Source organism: Ranitomeya variabilis, chromosome 5 (assembly GCF_051348905.1).
Source record: "Ranitomeya variabilis isolate aRanVar5 chromosome 5, aRanVar5.hap1, whole genome shotgun sequence".
Taxonomy (NCBI): Eukaryota; Metazoa; Chordata; class Amphibia; order Anura; family Dendrobatidae; genus Ranitomeya; species Ranitomeya variabilis.
This window is the reverse complement of record NC_135236.1, coordinates 117,976,824-117,989,959: the sequence shown is the minus strand read 5'-3', so window position 1 is coordinate 117,989,959 and position 13,136 is coordinate 117,976,824. Positions and strand designations below refer to the sequence as shown.

Sequence of the window (13,136 nt, the reverse complement as noted above, 5' to 3'; positions counted from 1 at the left end):
TTTGCCAAGAAGAGTGGATAGCTTTATCATCTGAGAAAATAAAGAACCTTATCCACAACTACCACAAAATCCTTCCAGCTGTCATTGATGTTAGTGGGGGCAATACACGATATTAATAAATGGGGTATGTAAACTTTTAATCAGGGTCATTTGGATGTTTTGGGTTGTCATTAGGATTTAAAAAGAGAAAACACAGTAGTTTGACAATAAATGGCTTCACCCAACCACGAACCATGAGTGGAGAAAACGTTTTGGCGTTCTTATTCATATTCTCTGAAAAAAGGCCAAGAAAGCAAGTACTCTGCAGGGATATGTAAACTTTTGCGCACAACTGTAGGTCTCTAGGAAATAGATGTGAGTATAAACTGTCACATCTACCCCTAATATTGAGGATGGCAGGAAATATGGCTGCCTACGAACCCAGCTGAATTCTACACATTGCTAATAGCCTGACTGCGGTACTTTCCTGCTCAGTAGGGCGTCCTCGTACAGTTTCAGGCACAGCGTACGACTTTCATACCAACCCACAGTAACGACACATTATAAAATCAGTCGGATTTACAACATGGTGACATCTTGGCATTTTATTGATTTGCAATCATTGTCTCGGCACATTAGGTTACAGAGAATGACTCCAGTTCAGACGACGGAGCCTTTACCATCATTGTGGACAGGGGCGGATCAGTCTAACGTAGCAGCAGATGGTGACTCCAGGCTGGCACAGATGAAACGACAATCCCCTTGACAGAATCTCATGAAAAGTCAATAGAGTGCATCACGTACTGCTGGTGTCCATAGTGCTACAGTTCTGTCACGGTGCCCTGGTTTATTACATAATGTGAACACAGCCTGATTCTGAAAAGTCAAGTGATTGGTACACATCAAATCATCGATTCAGAAAAAGTAAGTGGGCTAAAGTCATCTACAGACAAGCTCCCCTAGCGGCATTGTCATTGAGCACCTCAGTTCATGTTCACACCAGACCGATTTGGCACATATACAGTGAATCCGGATTCTGCATCTGAGTCGCATGTATGCCACGGGCGGAGAAGTGGCTTCATACACAGATTAGCCCCAATGCAATTCCATTGAGCTAATCTTTGCTAACGATGAACATACCATTTAGTAACCACAGCGGACTCCATGCTTTGTTCTGCCGCATTGGCGCTGGGGATGAAAGATCCCACTCACTTGCATTATTAACGGCAGCAGCTTCTGTACGGATCCAGGCGCAGAACCCAAGCGCGTGTACATCGTCTTAGGGGGATCGCGCCATAAATCAATCTGCGGTTCCGCAGTACCCATTAGCAGTCAGACAGGACTGCAGAGAACACCATTGGTTCCTCTTTGGTAATACGAAGCACCTACTGTGAAACCACAGAAAATGGAGGAGACACGTGACAGCAGAGGTAGCAAAGATTAAGAGCGCCATGTATACTGCCCCTTTAAAAAGCACCTGGCCAAATGGACATTGCCAATACTGGCACTGACCCCATACATATTATACAGAAACCATCCCAACACAATATATGGCAGTGTAGGTCTCAAAAATACAAGATTACGGAAATGGATCCCTGTACGGCCTGGGGGTCCTTCTATGTCAAGAATTCCCACGCTAGGTGTATATTGCCAATGCAGTGTGATGTGCACTGGGGGCAGACATCATGGGGGTGAAGGTATCCGTTCTTCATTTCTCCATGTTTGCTGCCACTCTGTTCTTAACCTACAGGTCAGCTCTACCGCAGCGTGTGCTGCTGACAGGGAAGGGATGACGGCCCCAGGCAAGGAGTAACGGAGATGGTTAGTACAAATCTGCTACCTCCAAGTACATAGATAAGAAAATCGTATTCTTGTGAGTATTCCTGCAGATCATACAACAAAAAAACCCTATGGTATAGGTCAGTGTTCCCCAACTCCGGTCCTCAAGAGCCACCAACAGGTCATGTTTTCAGGATTTCCTTAGTATTGCCCAGGTGATCACAGGTGATGGAAAGGCAAGAATTCCATCACCTGTGCAATACTAAGGAAATCCAGAATACATGACCAGTTGGTGGCTCTTGAGGACCGGAGTTGGGGAGCACTGGTATAGGTAATAGTCATGGGAGCGAAGCTAAACCTTATAGGAATAAATGTAGTGTTATAAAGAAACGGGCTAGTCAATGTGACCGGGCGCAGCGTGGGGAAAGTACAGGAGAGTGAGCGCCGATCACTGCAGATCTGTTCTTTTACCCGATGTTCACATGTGAAACTTTCCACTGCGTTTCTATAGTTTTCATGAAAAAAATGCACAAGTTACAACAAGAAAGGCAGCGAAAACGCAAGTCAGTCTAAAAGTCTGATTATGGACATTTTTTTGAGTGATTAATGAGCCAGTCAGTTTCAGGATTCAGATTACAAATATTTTTTGGAGGGTCCACACACTCACCATGATTATATAGGAGAAAATAAAATGACGGTACATTATGTGCGACTCACAGGGGACATGTCCCTGGATTCATAGTGGCCACACCAGGGCCAGCAGAAACCAGGGCCTGGCATCAGTAGGGCGCAGGTACGGCCAGGAGACGCGAGGCGTCCAGAACGTCTTCTCGTTCTGGTCCCGGTGATTGACAAGTGTCCCCATATGTGTCTATAAGGAAAGACTTGTCCACCACCGGGTGGGTCACAGCATTGGCCTCCTCTCGCTTCTCCTATACACTCCATATTACATAGCATTTCAGAAACAACAATCCTGGCTGCGATTTTGCATCCAGGCGCAGATTCTTGCTGCTCCTCGTTCCGTCAGCATGGAAAAGTGCCAGGTTCCCTTTAAAGCACAAGGCTCGTAGGCCAAAAAGATCTCACAATGAATATTGTTTTACAGCAATCTCTCTAGGAAAATAGGCAGCAGATCAAAGTCCATGGAAAGAGGGGGAAAAAACATACAAAAACCACACCTAGACATGGGTGCCATCTGAGTGCGGTCTCCATATTTTACTCCTTAAAAGGGACTCCCCAAAACCCAAAATAAAATCATGCAGTAGAGTAGGTGATTGGGCATTTATAAAGATTATTTCTGTAGTAAAGATTTCATTATTTATATAAAAATAATTTTATTTCATAAGCAAATGAGGGCTCCGAGGCACAACTGTGCCGTCATGGCCAAGGGCTTAGGGGACCGTTCCACCCCCTCAATCAGCATCCTCCATACGTCCCCCTTAGGGCGCAGCAAGATGGCCGTATAAATTGGACAGAGATAGGAATGCAATGCTCGGACTGGTCGGCCCAAGCGCGACAGCTTCATGCATTTCTCTGCAGCAGTCATGCTCGAGTCAGGAGAGCCACCGGCCAAGTCCAAGCACTGCGTTCCACTCTCGCTCCGATTTATACAGCCGTGTGACTGCGCCAATGACAGAATGAGTGCTGCCTAAATTGAATACTTGCTCCTGCACCGACACCGCAGGAGCCCAGTGAGAGCACAAGCACAGTGTCCGTGTGAGCACGCGCTAATCCCTCTGTTCTGGCTGCGGTGGCCACTCGCTGCACCCAGGAGGACACAAGTGTGGCCAATGGGATGGGCAAGGCCAGGAATTCAGCTAAGGCTTCTTTCACACTTCTGTCGGTACGGGACCGTCACGAAGCGTCGGTGCGACGTACTGGTGGAAGTGTGTGAAATTTTGAGTCAAGTGATCAGCGGACGCAGTGTTTCAAAGCATCCGCTGCCCATTGTAAAGTCCCAGGGAGGAGGGGGTGGAGTTCCGGCCGCGCATGCACAGTAAAAAACACAACGTACGAAAAAACGTTCCCTTGAATGTTTTTTTCGATACGACGGCCCGCCAAATACCGACGCACCCAGTGCACGACGTATGGAACGTGTGTCCATGCGTCACGATGCGTCGGTAATACAAGTCTATGTGAAAAAAACGCATCCTGCGGGCAACTTTGCAGGATGCGTTTTCCACAGAACGACGCATTGTGACGGACTGCAAAAGACGGAAATGTGAAAGTAGCCTTAGGCGGCGCTCACTCTGGACAAGCGAGGACTGCCAATCAAGCTAAGGGGAAGGGTGGAGAATACTAATTGCGGGGCAGAACGGTGCACGCAGCCCTTGAGCAAGCCAAGGGGGCACATTTAAATATGTAATAAAACTTTTTTAAAACTAAAAGTATCCTATAGGTAATTTTTTTCTTACAGCCAAGTCCCCTATAGAACTTAGTGATGGTAAAAGCTGATACACCGACCAAAAATTTATGAAAAAAAAAATTGTATATAAAAAAACAAAACAAAAATATGCCACCACAGAAAAACTGATCTGTCTTTCTCATATGCAAAAACAGAACAGAATTCTGTATGAGGCCTCAGTCTATGCAATGTAGGGTATGGTTACCGCATCCCCCAACTAAATTACAGGTCATCTGACCAAAGCCACATACACATAGGCCCAGATAACTGAGCAATGCAAACTTGCACCATATATACGGTGTACAAATCCCGATACTGTACCCTTTATAAAAATGCTCATTTTATTATCATCAGGCGGGGAAGCATTCTAATCAGATTGAAAATCCATGTCAGTATGGATGTATAAAGTGAGTACACTAGCTTCACCAGGTCTTAAATCTATTTAATAAAGTGGACGCAATGCAAATTGCAAATGTAATTGAAAAGTGGTGACAAGATCTGCTTTAGTATGTGGAAGTACTGTACTTGCAGATCTTGTAAGACATCTTGGTCCTTGTGAGTACCATGACAGACAATAACGCACACATTGTACTCACATCTTAGCGTTCTCCACATAAAGACAAATATTGGTCCCTAGTAACATACAGCAATTGCAAAAAGATATCAAAACGCTGTAAAAAGCCTTCCCGAGCTGCCATAGGATGCATGTGTCAGTGTTTTATAGCCGCCGCAGTAGAAAAACCACCACAACGTCCTGAGAATCCAAATACTTCCGTTACAATACAAACAAACATTCATTTTGTGAACATATAAAATAAAAAAAATTAATCTACAGAGGGCCAATACTTCTTTCTGAGGCTGCAAATCTCTAGAAAAAAAAATCATTTGGTTTTGCAATTTTTATATAATTTTTCATTAATTTCCTTTTTTTGTAAAACCAGTGGATTTTTCCCCCTTTTATCCTCAGGAGTTTGATTCATCAGAAGGTAAAGTGGAGTCTTTAAAGGAAAAGGCGTCTCCTGGAGGTTGGTCGCCCAGAGGGGCGCTGGCGCTTGTAGTGCTGTCCATAAACATGTTTGGGATGTCATTCCCAAAATAGATCTTACTGTTGGCAGCGATGGCTTGGTATTTCATAAGTTGCAGGTATTCAGGGGTTAATTTTAGCTGCAAGAGGAAGACAAAAAGCAACCAGGTTAGACTGTAAGAAAGGCAACAGATGGCACAAGGAAAACTAGGGGAATTGCAGGGCTCCTCACATCATCTTAATGGAGAAAATTGAAGGGGGCTTGTAAAAAACCAGACAACCGTGCAATTTACTTATTAACCCCTTGACGACAGCTGATACACCTTTTAACGGCGGTAGTTAAGGGTACTTAAACCACAGCTCCGTTAATTAATGGCACTGTGGAAAAAGTGTATAGCGCCCCCCAGAGTTGGATTTTTTCCGGGGTCTCTGCTGCCGGGTGTAGCCGAGACCCCAGAGAACATGATTCGGGTCAGTTTTTAACAACCCCCGGGTTGTGATCGCTGTTATTAACCGTATAACGGCGACCGAAAAAAATAAAAAAAAAAAAGCGCGATTTGCCATTTAATTTCTCTGTCCTCCAATGTGATCGCACATCAGAGGAGAGAAAAATAGGGTCCCCTCGATACTTACTTGTCTCCTGGTGTCCCTGGGTCCTCCTGCTTCCCCCCCACGGCCGCTGGCGTCTTCTTCCGATAAAATGGCGGGCGCATGTGCAGTGCGCCCGCCGATATCTGCCGGCCGGCACCAATAGGAAGATTTTTCCTATTGGTTCATTTTGGTCACTGTGATAGGGTCTATCGCAGTGATCAAAATAAAAAAAAAAATAGTAAATTAACCCCTCCTTTATCACCACCCTAGTTAGGGAAAAATAATAAAATAAAGAAAATTTATTTATTTCCATTCTCCCATTAGGGTTACAGTTGGGCTAAAGTTAGGGTTATGGTAGGGATTAGGGTTAGGTTTGTGGTTAGGGGTGTGTTGGGTTAGTTAGAATTGGGGGGACTTCCACTGTTTAGGTGCATCAGGGGCTCTCCAAACGCAACATGGCGCCACCATTGATTCCAGCCAATTTTGGGTTCAAAAAGTCAAATGTGCTCCCTCCCTTCCGAGCTCTGCCATGCGCACAAACAGTGTTTCCTCACATATAGGGTATCAGTGTACTCAGGACAAATTGGACAACAACTTTTGGGGTCCAGTTTCTCCTGCTACCCTTGGGAAAATAAAAAAATTGGGGGCTAAAAAATCATTTTTGTGGAAAACAAATCATTTTTTTACTTTCACGGCTCTAAAGTTCTGTGAAGCACTTGTGGGTTCATAGTGCTCACTACACATCTGGATAAGCTCCTTGGGGGGTTTAGTTTCCAAAATGGGGTCACTTGTGGGGGGTTTCTACTGTTTAGGTACATCAGTGGCTCTGCAAACGCAACATGACGCCTGCAGACCAATCCATCAAAGTCTGCATTCCAAAACGGTGCTCCTTCCCTTCTGAGCTCTGACATGCGCCCAAACAGTGGTCCCCTCCCCACATATGGGGTATCGGTGTACTGAGGACAAGCTGGACAACTTTTGGGGTCTAATTTTTACTGTTACCCTTGTGAAAATAAAAAAGTGGGGACTAAAAAATAATTTTTGAGGGGAAAAAAAGGATTTTTTTTATTTTCACGGCTCTGCGTTATAAACTTCTTGGGGGTTCAAAGTGCCCACCACACATCTAGGTAAGTTCCTTGGGGTGTATAGTTTCCAAAATGGTGTCAATTGGGGGGGGTTTCCACTGTTTAGGCACATCAGGGGCTCTCCAAACGCGACATGGTGTCTGATCTCAATTCCAGCCAATTCTGCATTGAAAAAGTCAAACAGCGCTCCTTCTCTTCCGAGCCCTGCCGTGCGCCTAAACAGTGGTTTACCCCCACATATGGGGTATCGGCGTATTCAGGAGGACTTGCACAACAAATGTTGTGGTTCATTTTCTCTTTTCTTTTTACACTTGTAAAAATAAAAAAAATTGGTTCTGAATTAAAATGTTTGTAAAAAAAAGTTAAATGTTAATTTTTTTCTTCTACATTGCTTCAGTTCCTGTGAAGCACGTAAAGGGTTAATAAACTTCTTGAATGTGATTTTGAGCACCTTGAGGGGTGTAGTTTTTAGAATGGTGTCACTTTTGGGTATTTTCAGCCATATAGACCCCTCAAAGTAACTTTAAATGTGATTTTGTCACTAAAAAAAATGGTTTTGTAAATTTTGTTGTAAGAATGAAAAATCGCTGGTCAACTTTTAACCCTTATAACTTCCTAACAAAAAAAAAAAATTTGCTTCCAAAATTGTGCTGATGTAAAGTAGACATGTGGGAAATGTTATTTATTAACTATTTTGTGTGACATATCTCTGTGATTTAAGGGCATAAAAATTAAAAGTTTGAAAATTGCTAAATTTTACAAATTTTCGCCATATTTCTGTTTTTTTCATAAATAAACAAAACTAATAGCGAAGAAATTTTACCACTAACATGAAGTACAATAGGTCACGGAAAAAAAAATTCAGAATCAGTGGGATCCGTTAAAGCGTTCCAGAGTTATAACCTCAAAGTGACAGTGATCAGAATTGTAAAAATTGGCCTGGTCATTAAGCTGCAAATTGGCTCCGTCACTACGGGGTTAAACATCAACGTCAATCTTAATAATGGGATTTTTAGGTTTTGTTTACTGCTCATTGCCTAGGTAACAGGCCACCACTGCAGTCTATCAGAGGTGGCTGGTCTCCTAGCCAAGGGGTGCAGTGCTTACATACTGATGGTATTGAGCTTGTAAGCACTGCTCTGAAGCGGGCCAGGAATCTTTGGATTCGTCCAGTCGCAGATCTCTTGTGCTACCCTGAAGCTAGAGACACAAAGCTGCCTCTGCTTGCACTGTTCAGAGCGCACTATTCTGGCCAACAGCTCCGCCAATCATTGGAAGTGCCCTAGTCCTAAACAAGGCCCGGTAATGGTGCCCTGATGAAGAATGAATACAGTTTATTAGTTAAAGTGCTTGTCCTAAGATATCTAAAGGGTTATCCAGGACTTGCATCTCTTCTTCTGTGGGGCTAAGCGACTACCTGCCGATAAGTGACAACTACATGCTTGTAATGCCGTGTACCTTTCTCTCCTGGCTCACAGCGGGCAAACAACCGCTCCTCACGGCCGTTCTCCCACTTTTTGCGACGTCACATGGACTAAGGAATTCCTTCTCTTCTGCTGACGACAGGGTGTCAATGCAATCATGTAGATTAGGAGTCGGATGTCAATCAACTTAAAAAAAAAACTGACCGTCACATCCAAACATAGACTAAGTGTGAACAGGTGCGGAACCTAGAGTCACCAACTCATATACAATCAAATAAAAGGGCAGCACACTGTAGTGCCAAAACTTGGGAACATGAAATATGAAAATTGAACTGCATTACTGTATTAGAAATATGAAACGTTTTGAAAGTTTAGCGCATAAATTGGCCAATTCAGAGATTTTAGTCTAACAGAGAACTCACATTAGGTTTCCATTCAGATGAAGACTTTATTCTCAGAGAGGATGGCATTGATAGGTCCTGGTAAACGAGAAATGCCTTATTGTGGCTACCAGGTACACATGAATTGGCCAATTTATGCACTAAACTTTCTCAATTTTTCATATTTCTACTACAGTAATGCAATTCAATTTTCATATTTCATGTTTGCAAGTTTTGCCGCTACAGTGTGCTGCCTTATTTATTTGGTTGTCAATCAATATGATGTCAGCAGTGATGCCCATCAACAGAGCAGAGTGGAAGGAACTGCTCTGTATACGTGAGGTCACCTCCATGTGTGGGTCTGTGACTGCTCTGAGCTGGGAGAGATCGGCGCACAGCACAACCGTCAGGTAGTCCGCAATCACCTCCCAAAAAGTGCTCAGCCCAATAGTAGGGGAAAAAAGGCTTAGATAACCCCTTTAAAGATGGCTCATCACTGCTCCAGGCAGTCTGTTAGTAAGTACGTGTATCCTCCATATAAACAGTTCTGGGAGAACTGTAAGTTGTGATGTTCCTCGGTTATTCCTCGTAGAAGTTTAGGAATAAATTGACAAGTGGGTGTTACCAGTTGGGGGGTGGGGTTGTCCATACACTGTCCAATCAGTGCTCACAGTGTAGGCACACATCAGAATGTCCTCCTCATACACTGGTATGGTGCAGTTTGGATAAATTAAGGGGTACCCTTAAACAGTGTCCAGAATTGAGTCTAGAAAAATAAATTTGCAACTTTACCTTATTGGAGTCTGCTAATTTCTTAGCTGTATAGAATTCGGCATCGGCCTTCGCCTTCTCTCTAGCTAGAAAGGCAGAATCTGCAGAACAAAAGCATTAAGAAACCAATTTTTTTTTTGCTTCTATTGCGCCACGATATCTGGCAGTGCGTTATGGACACTATGTACATTCCCTATCAGTCTGCCTTTGGAGTGTGGGAGGAAACCGGAAAACCTGGAGGAAACCCACGCAAACATGAGGAGAACATACAAACTGCTTGGAGATGTTGTTCTAGGTCACATTTGCACTCAAGATCCCAGTGCTGCAAAGCAACGTGCTAATCACTGAGCCACTGTGCCTATGTTGTACCACAGGCTGAAAAGCTTTACAAGGGACTGGTTTATTTTCAAGGAACTTGTACTTTCTCTTCTCAGTTTCAGTAACTCGTTACAGTCGTTATTGTGTCGCGTGTTTCTGTCAAACCTTGTTTTCAGCCATTCATACAGAAGTGCATAGTCACATGGTGCATATAGGATACCCACATGTACAATGACAGCTAGTTGTCGGTGTTATAAGTAAATGGTCAGTAAAAACCATGGTCACCAAAAGTTCTCAATAGGGTTGAGGTCAGGGGAGGATGAAACCATGGGTTTCTCTCATTTTATGCCCATAGCAGTAGGTTTTCTTTGCAGCAGGAGATGATACATATTGAAGCATGAAGAGGATTCTTCCATGGATCGCACGGTTCTTTTTTGTAACATGGAAGAAAGTGGTCTGTCAGACACATTATATAATTTGTTAAGTTCATTTTCATACCTTCTGGGATCCCAAGAGAGCCTACAAGCTCCTTCCCCATGATTCCGGCACAAAACATGGTTGACGCCACAGCCTTGTTGGGACATGGTGGCCATCTACTTCTCCATCCATCTAATTCTAGACCATCAAAAATTGCACAGCACTCATCGGTGAACAATTCTGTTCTGCAACAATTCTTCATGCATGTCTGGACTGCAGCAGTTTGGGCTTGTGAGCACAGTTTAGGTTCGGCAGAGTAGTAGCCTAACAAAGTATCTGGTGGGTCCTGAAGCTTGAAGTTCATGGCCTGAAGAGGCACCGACAGCTTCAAATACCTGTTTGCTGCTTTGTAATGGTATTTTAACAGCTGCTCTCTTATTCCGATGAAGTGGTCTATCAGAAACCTTCCTCATTATGCCTTTACCTGCATGAACCTCTGTGCTTCCATCAGCCACAAATCTCTTCACAGTACAAAGATCACGTATCAGTTTTCGTGAAATATCTAATGTTTTCATACCTTGTCCAAGGCTTTTCACCATTTGATGCTTTTAGACAGCAGAGATCCTTTTTCTTTACCATATTGCTTGAAACCTGTCCTCCTTAAGTAGTTTTCCTTTAATTGGGCAAACTAATTATCACAGGTGTTTGAGATTGATTTCAGTGCTCCAAAGAGACCTGACACACAATACCATCCATGAGGTTATGTGAAAAACAAAAAAATGACATCTGTATGGCACCTAAATCCAATCTGCATAATTTGGCGGCGTACACAGATGACTCACAATGAAGTCTCTTGTATTCTGTTACACTGCAGTCTGTAGGCCGCCTCCATGAGGCATGTTTTCTCCTCTCACAATAGCCATGTTTGTAGGGGAGAATAAGCAGACCGCCTCAGGATGTTAATAGAAGGGGCGTCTGGATTAAACAAAGTCATGGATCTAGTAAACAAGGCCCTGGACATGGAGCATATTACAAGGCGACACAAAGCGCAATCTCATCTAACAATTACCTTCAATCTCAGAAATCTTCTTCTCCGTTTCCTTCTCCATAACCTTCTGTCCAAATTTGATCTCCGCAACTTGGGCCACTTTCTCTGCCTCTGTTTGGCAAAGAGAAAAAAAAAAGCCAAGATGAATGATGTGTGAACACACTGCAACCATTTCTAGGCAGATTACTACATAAGTACAGGTCATTATGGTAGGAAATGAAAGAATCCTGCGGTTGCTGGTTCCTTTTCCTTCTTGTAATTGGGTTCATATCGTCATTACTGTAATAAGTGAATTGTTACCACGTGAGTATGTATATATGTCTGCTGGAGGCCATTTACCCCAAGGGGTCTGTGATACATGCACATTCATGTTGTACCATTCTCTAAAAGGTTTTCTATTGTGTCCAAATAAAATAAGAAAAAAAATAAATTAAATCTCGACCTGCAAAGCGCGCACAGAAGGGGAAAAAGTCATTCAATTCAGCAAAATGGAGAACAGTTTAGGATCAGAGGAGGGCAAGTTCGTGACAGCTTGACATACATGTGATCATAGATAATGAGAAGAGCCGAGAAGAAGGGAGACAATAGGGTCACACGGAGTCTTTTGAGGAGGATTTTAAAATAGAATCTGATTAAAAAAAACAAACAAACAAAAAAAAAAAACGCCTGTGTGATTTAACTTCTCAGTGGTGACACTGTACCTTTCCTATGCTGGCCAAAAGGCCTAAAAACAGTGAAATAAAGTTATGCAGCCATATTGGTGGGCGCAGTTTTGGCCACCCTGCCTGTTATGATCCGGTGACCTTGGAGCCGCATGAGAGACTTTCTCAGGAGTAGGTGGTACCTGTACTGACCGCAAACCCTAAACTAACGCCGCAACTAGAAGTAGCCGTGGGATGTACCTAACACGTCCTAGACACCTCGACACAGCCGGAGGACTAAATACCCCTATAGATGGAAATGGGAATTCTATCTTGCCTCAGAGCAGAACCCCAAAGGATAGGCAGCCCCCCACAAATATTGACTGTGAGTATAAGAGGAAAAACACACGCGGGCAGGAAAACAGGATTTAGCAAAAGAGGCACTTCTAGCTAAATAGAAAAGGATAGGACAGAATTCTAAGCGGTCAGTATTAAAATCCTAAAAATATCCACAGCAGATAATACAAATATTCTACATCTAACTAAAGACATAGAAAGTATATCTGCATCTCCTGAGAATCCAGCATGACTGAAAAATCCAAACAAAGTCTAAGCTGGACAAAAACACAATGAATTGCACTGAACTGCAAAGCACACTGCATGTGTGCAGAGAGACAAAAAACCAGACACTTATCTTCGCTGAATTGGCAGCAGGGCATGAGGAGCCAGAGAGAGATGCAATCCCTCCAAGTACAATGGACAACTGGCATGGACTCATGGATCCTGCACACCTAAATACGTAATAGAGCTGCAATCAGCAGAAACACCTGCCCTGGATTACAACCCCAAGACAACTGCACTACCACCAACAACCACCGGAGGGAGCCCAAGAGCAGAATTCACAACACCTGACCTACTGCCCTCACCCTGAGGCCAAGTTCACACCAGCGGTGAAAAAAAATTGTCTGTTTTATCCTAAATCCTGGGACAAAGTTTTTTTCTTTGCTTGTGATCCATGTGCCAGACATATAAAATCTGTCTTTTTACAGCAGCCATTAATCATTTATAAGACCAGTTACAGTTTTGGATGTTAATAAACTGCAATGCATCTGTGAAGATCGGATGTTATGGCTCCGTACGGCATCGGATCCTTCTTTTTGTGCACCTGTAGACTTCAATGGGCGAGTCTCATCCGACACACGGAAGAAACTCGTGCACGCTGCGATTTTTTTAATATACAGATATCAGTGAAAAAAAAAACTGCACTCATCTGCA

The 13,136-nt window shown here is 43.4% G+C and overlaps 1 protein-coding gene across 1 annotated transcript in view; it reads right to left on the bottom strand.

Moving 5' to 3' along the window:
- Nucleotides 1-569: 569 nt before the first annotated feature.
- Nucleotides 570-13,136, bottom strand: part of ERLIN2 (ER lipid raft associated 2) — a 36,319-nt gene continuing 23,752 nt past the window's right edge. Inside the window, exons 10-12 of the mRNA XM_077263138.1 lie at nt 11,242-11,331; nt 9,459-9,538; nt 570-5,326 (exon numbers count right to left, since the gene is read on the bottom strand). Coding sequence (XP_077119253.1) covers nt 5,126-5,326; nt 9,459-9,538; nt 11,242-11,331 — 371 coding nt within the window. The 3' untranslated portion in view covers nt 570-5,125. The remainder of the gene's footprint in view (nt 5,327-9,458; nt 9,539-11,241; nt 11,332-13,136) is intronic.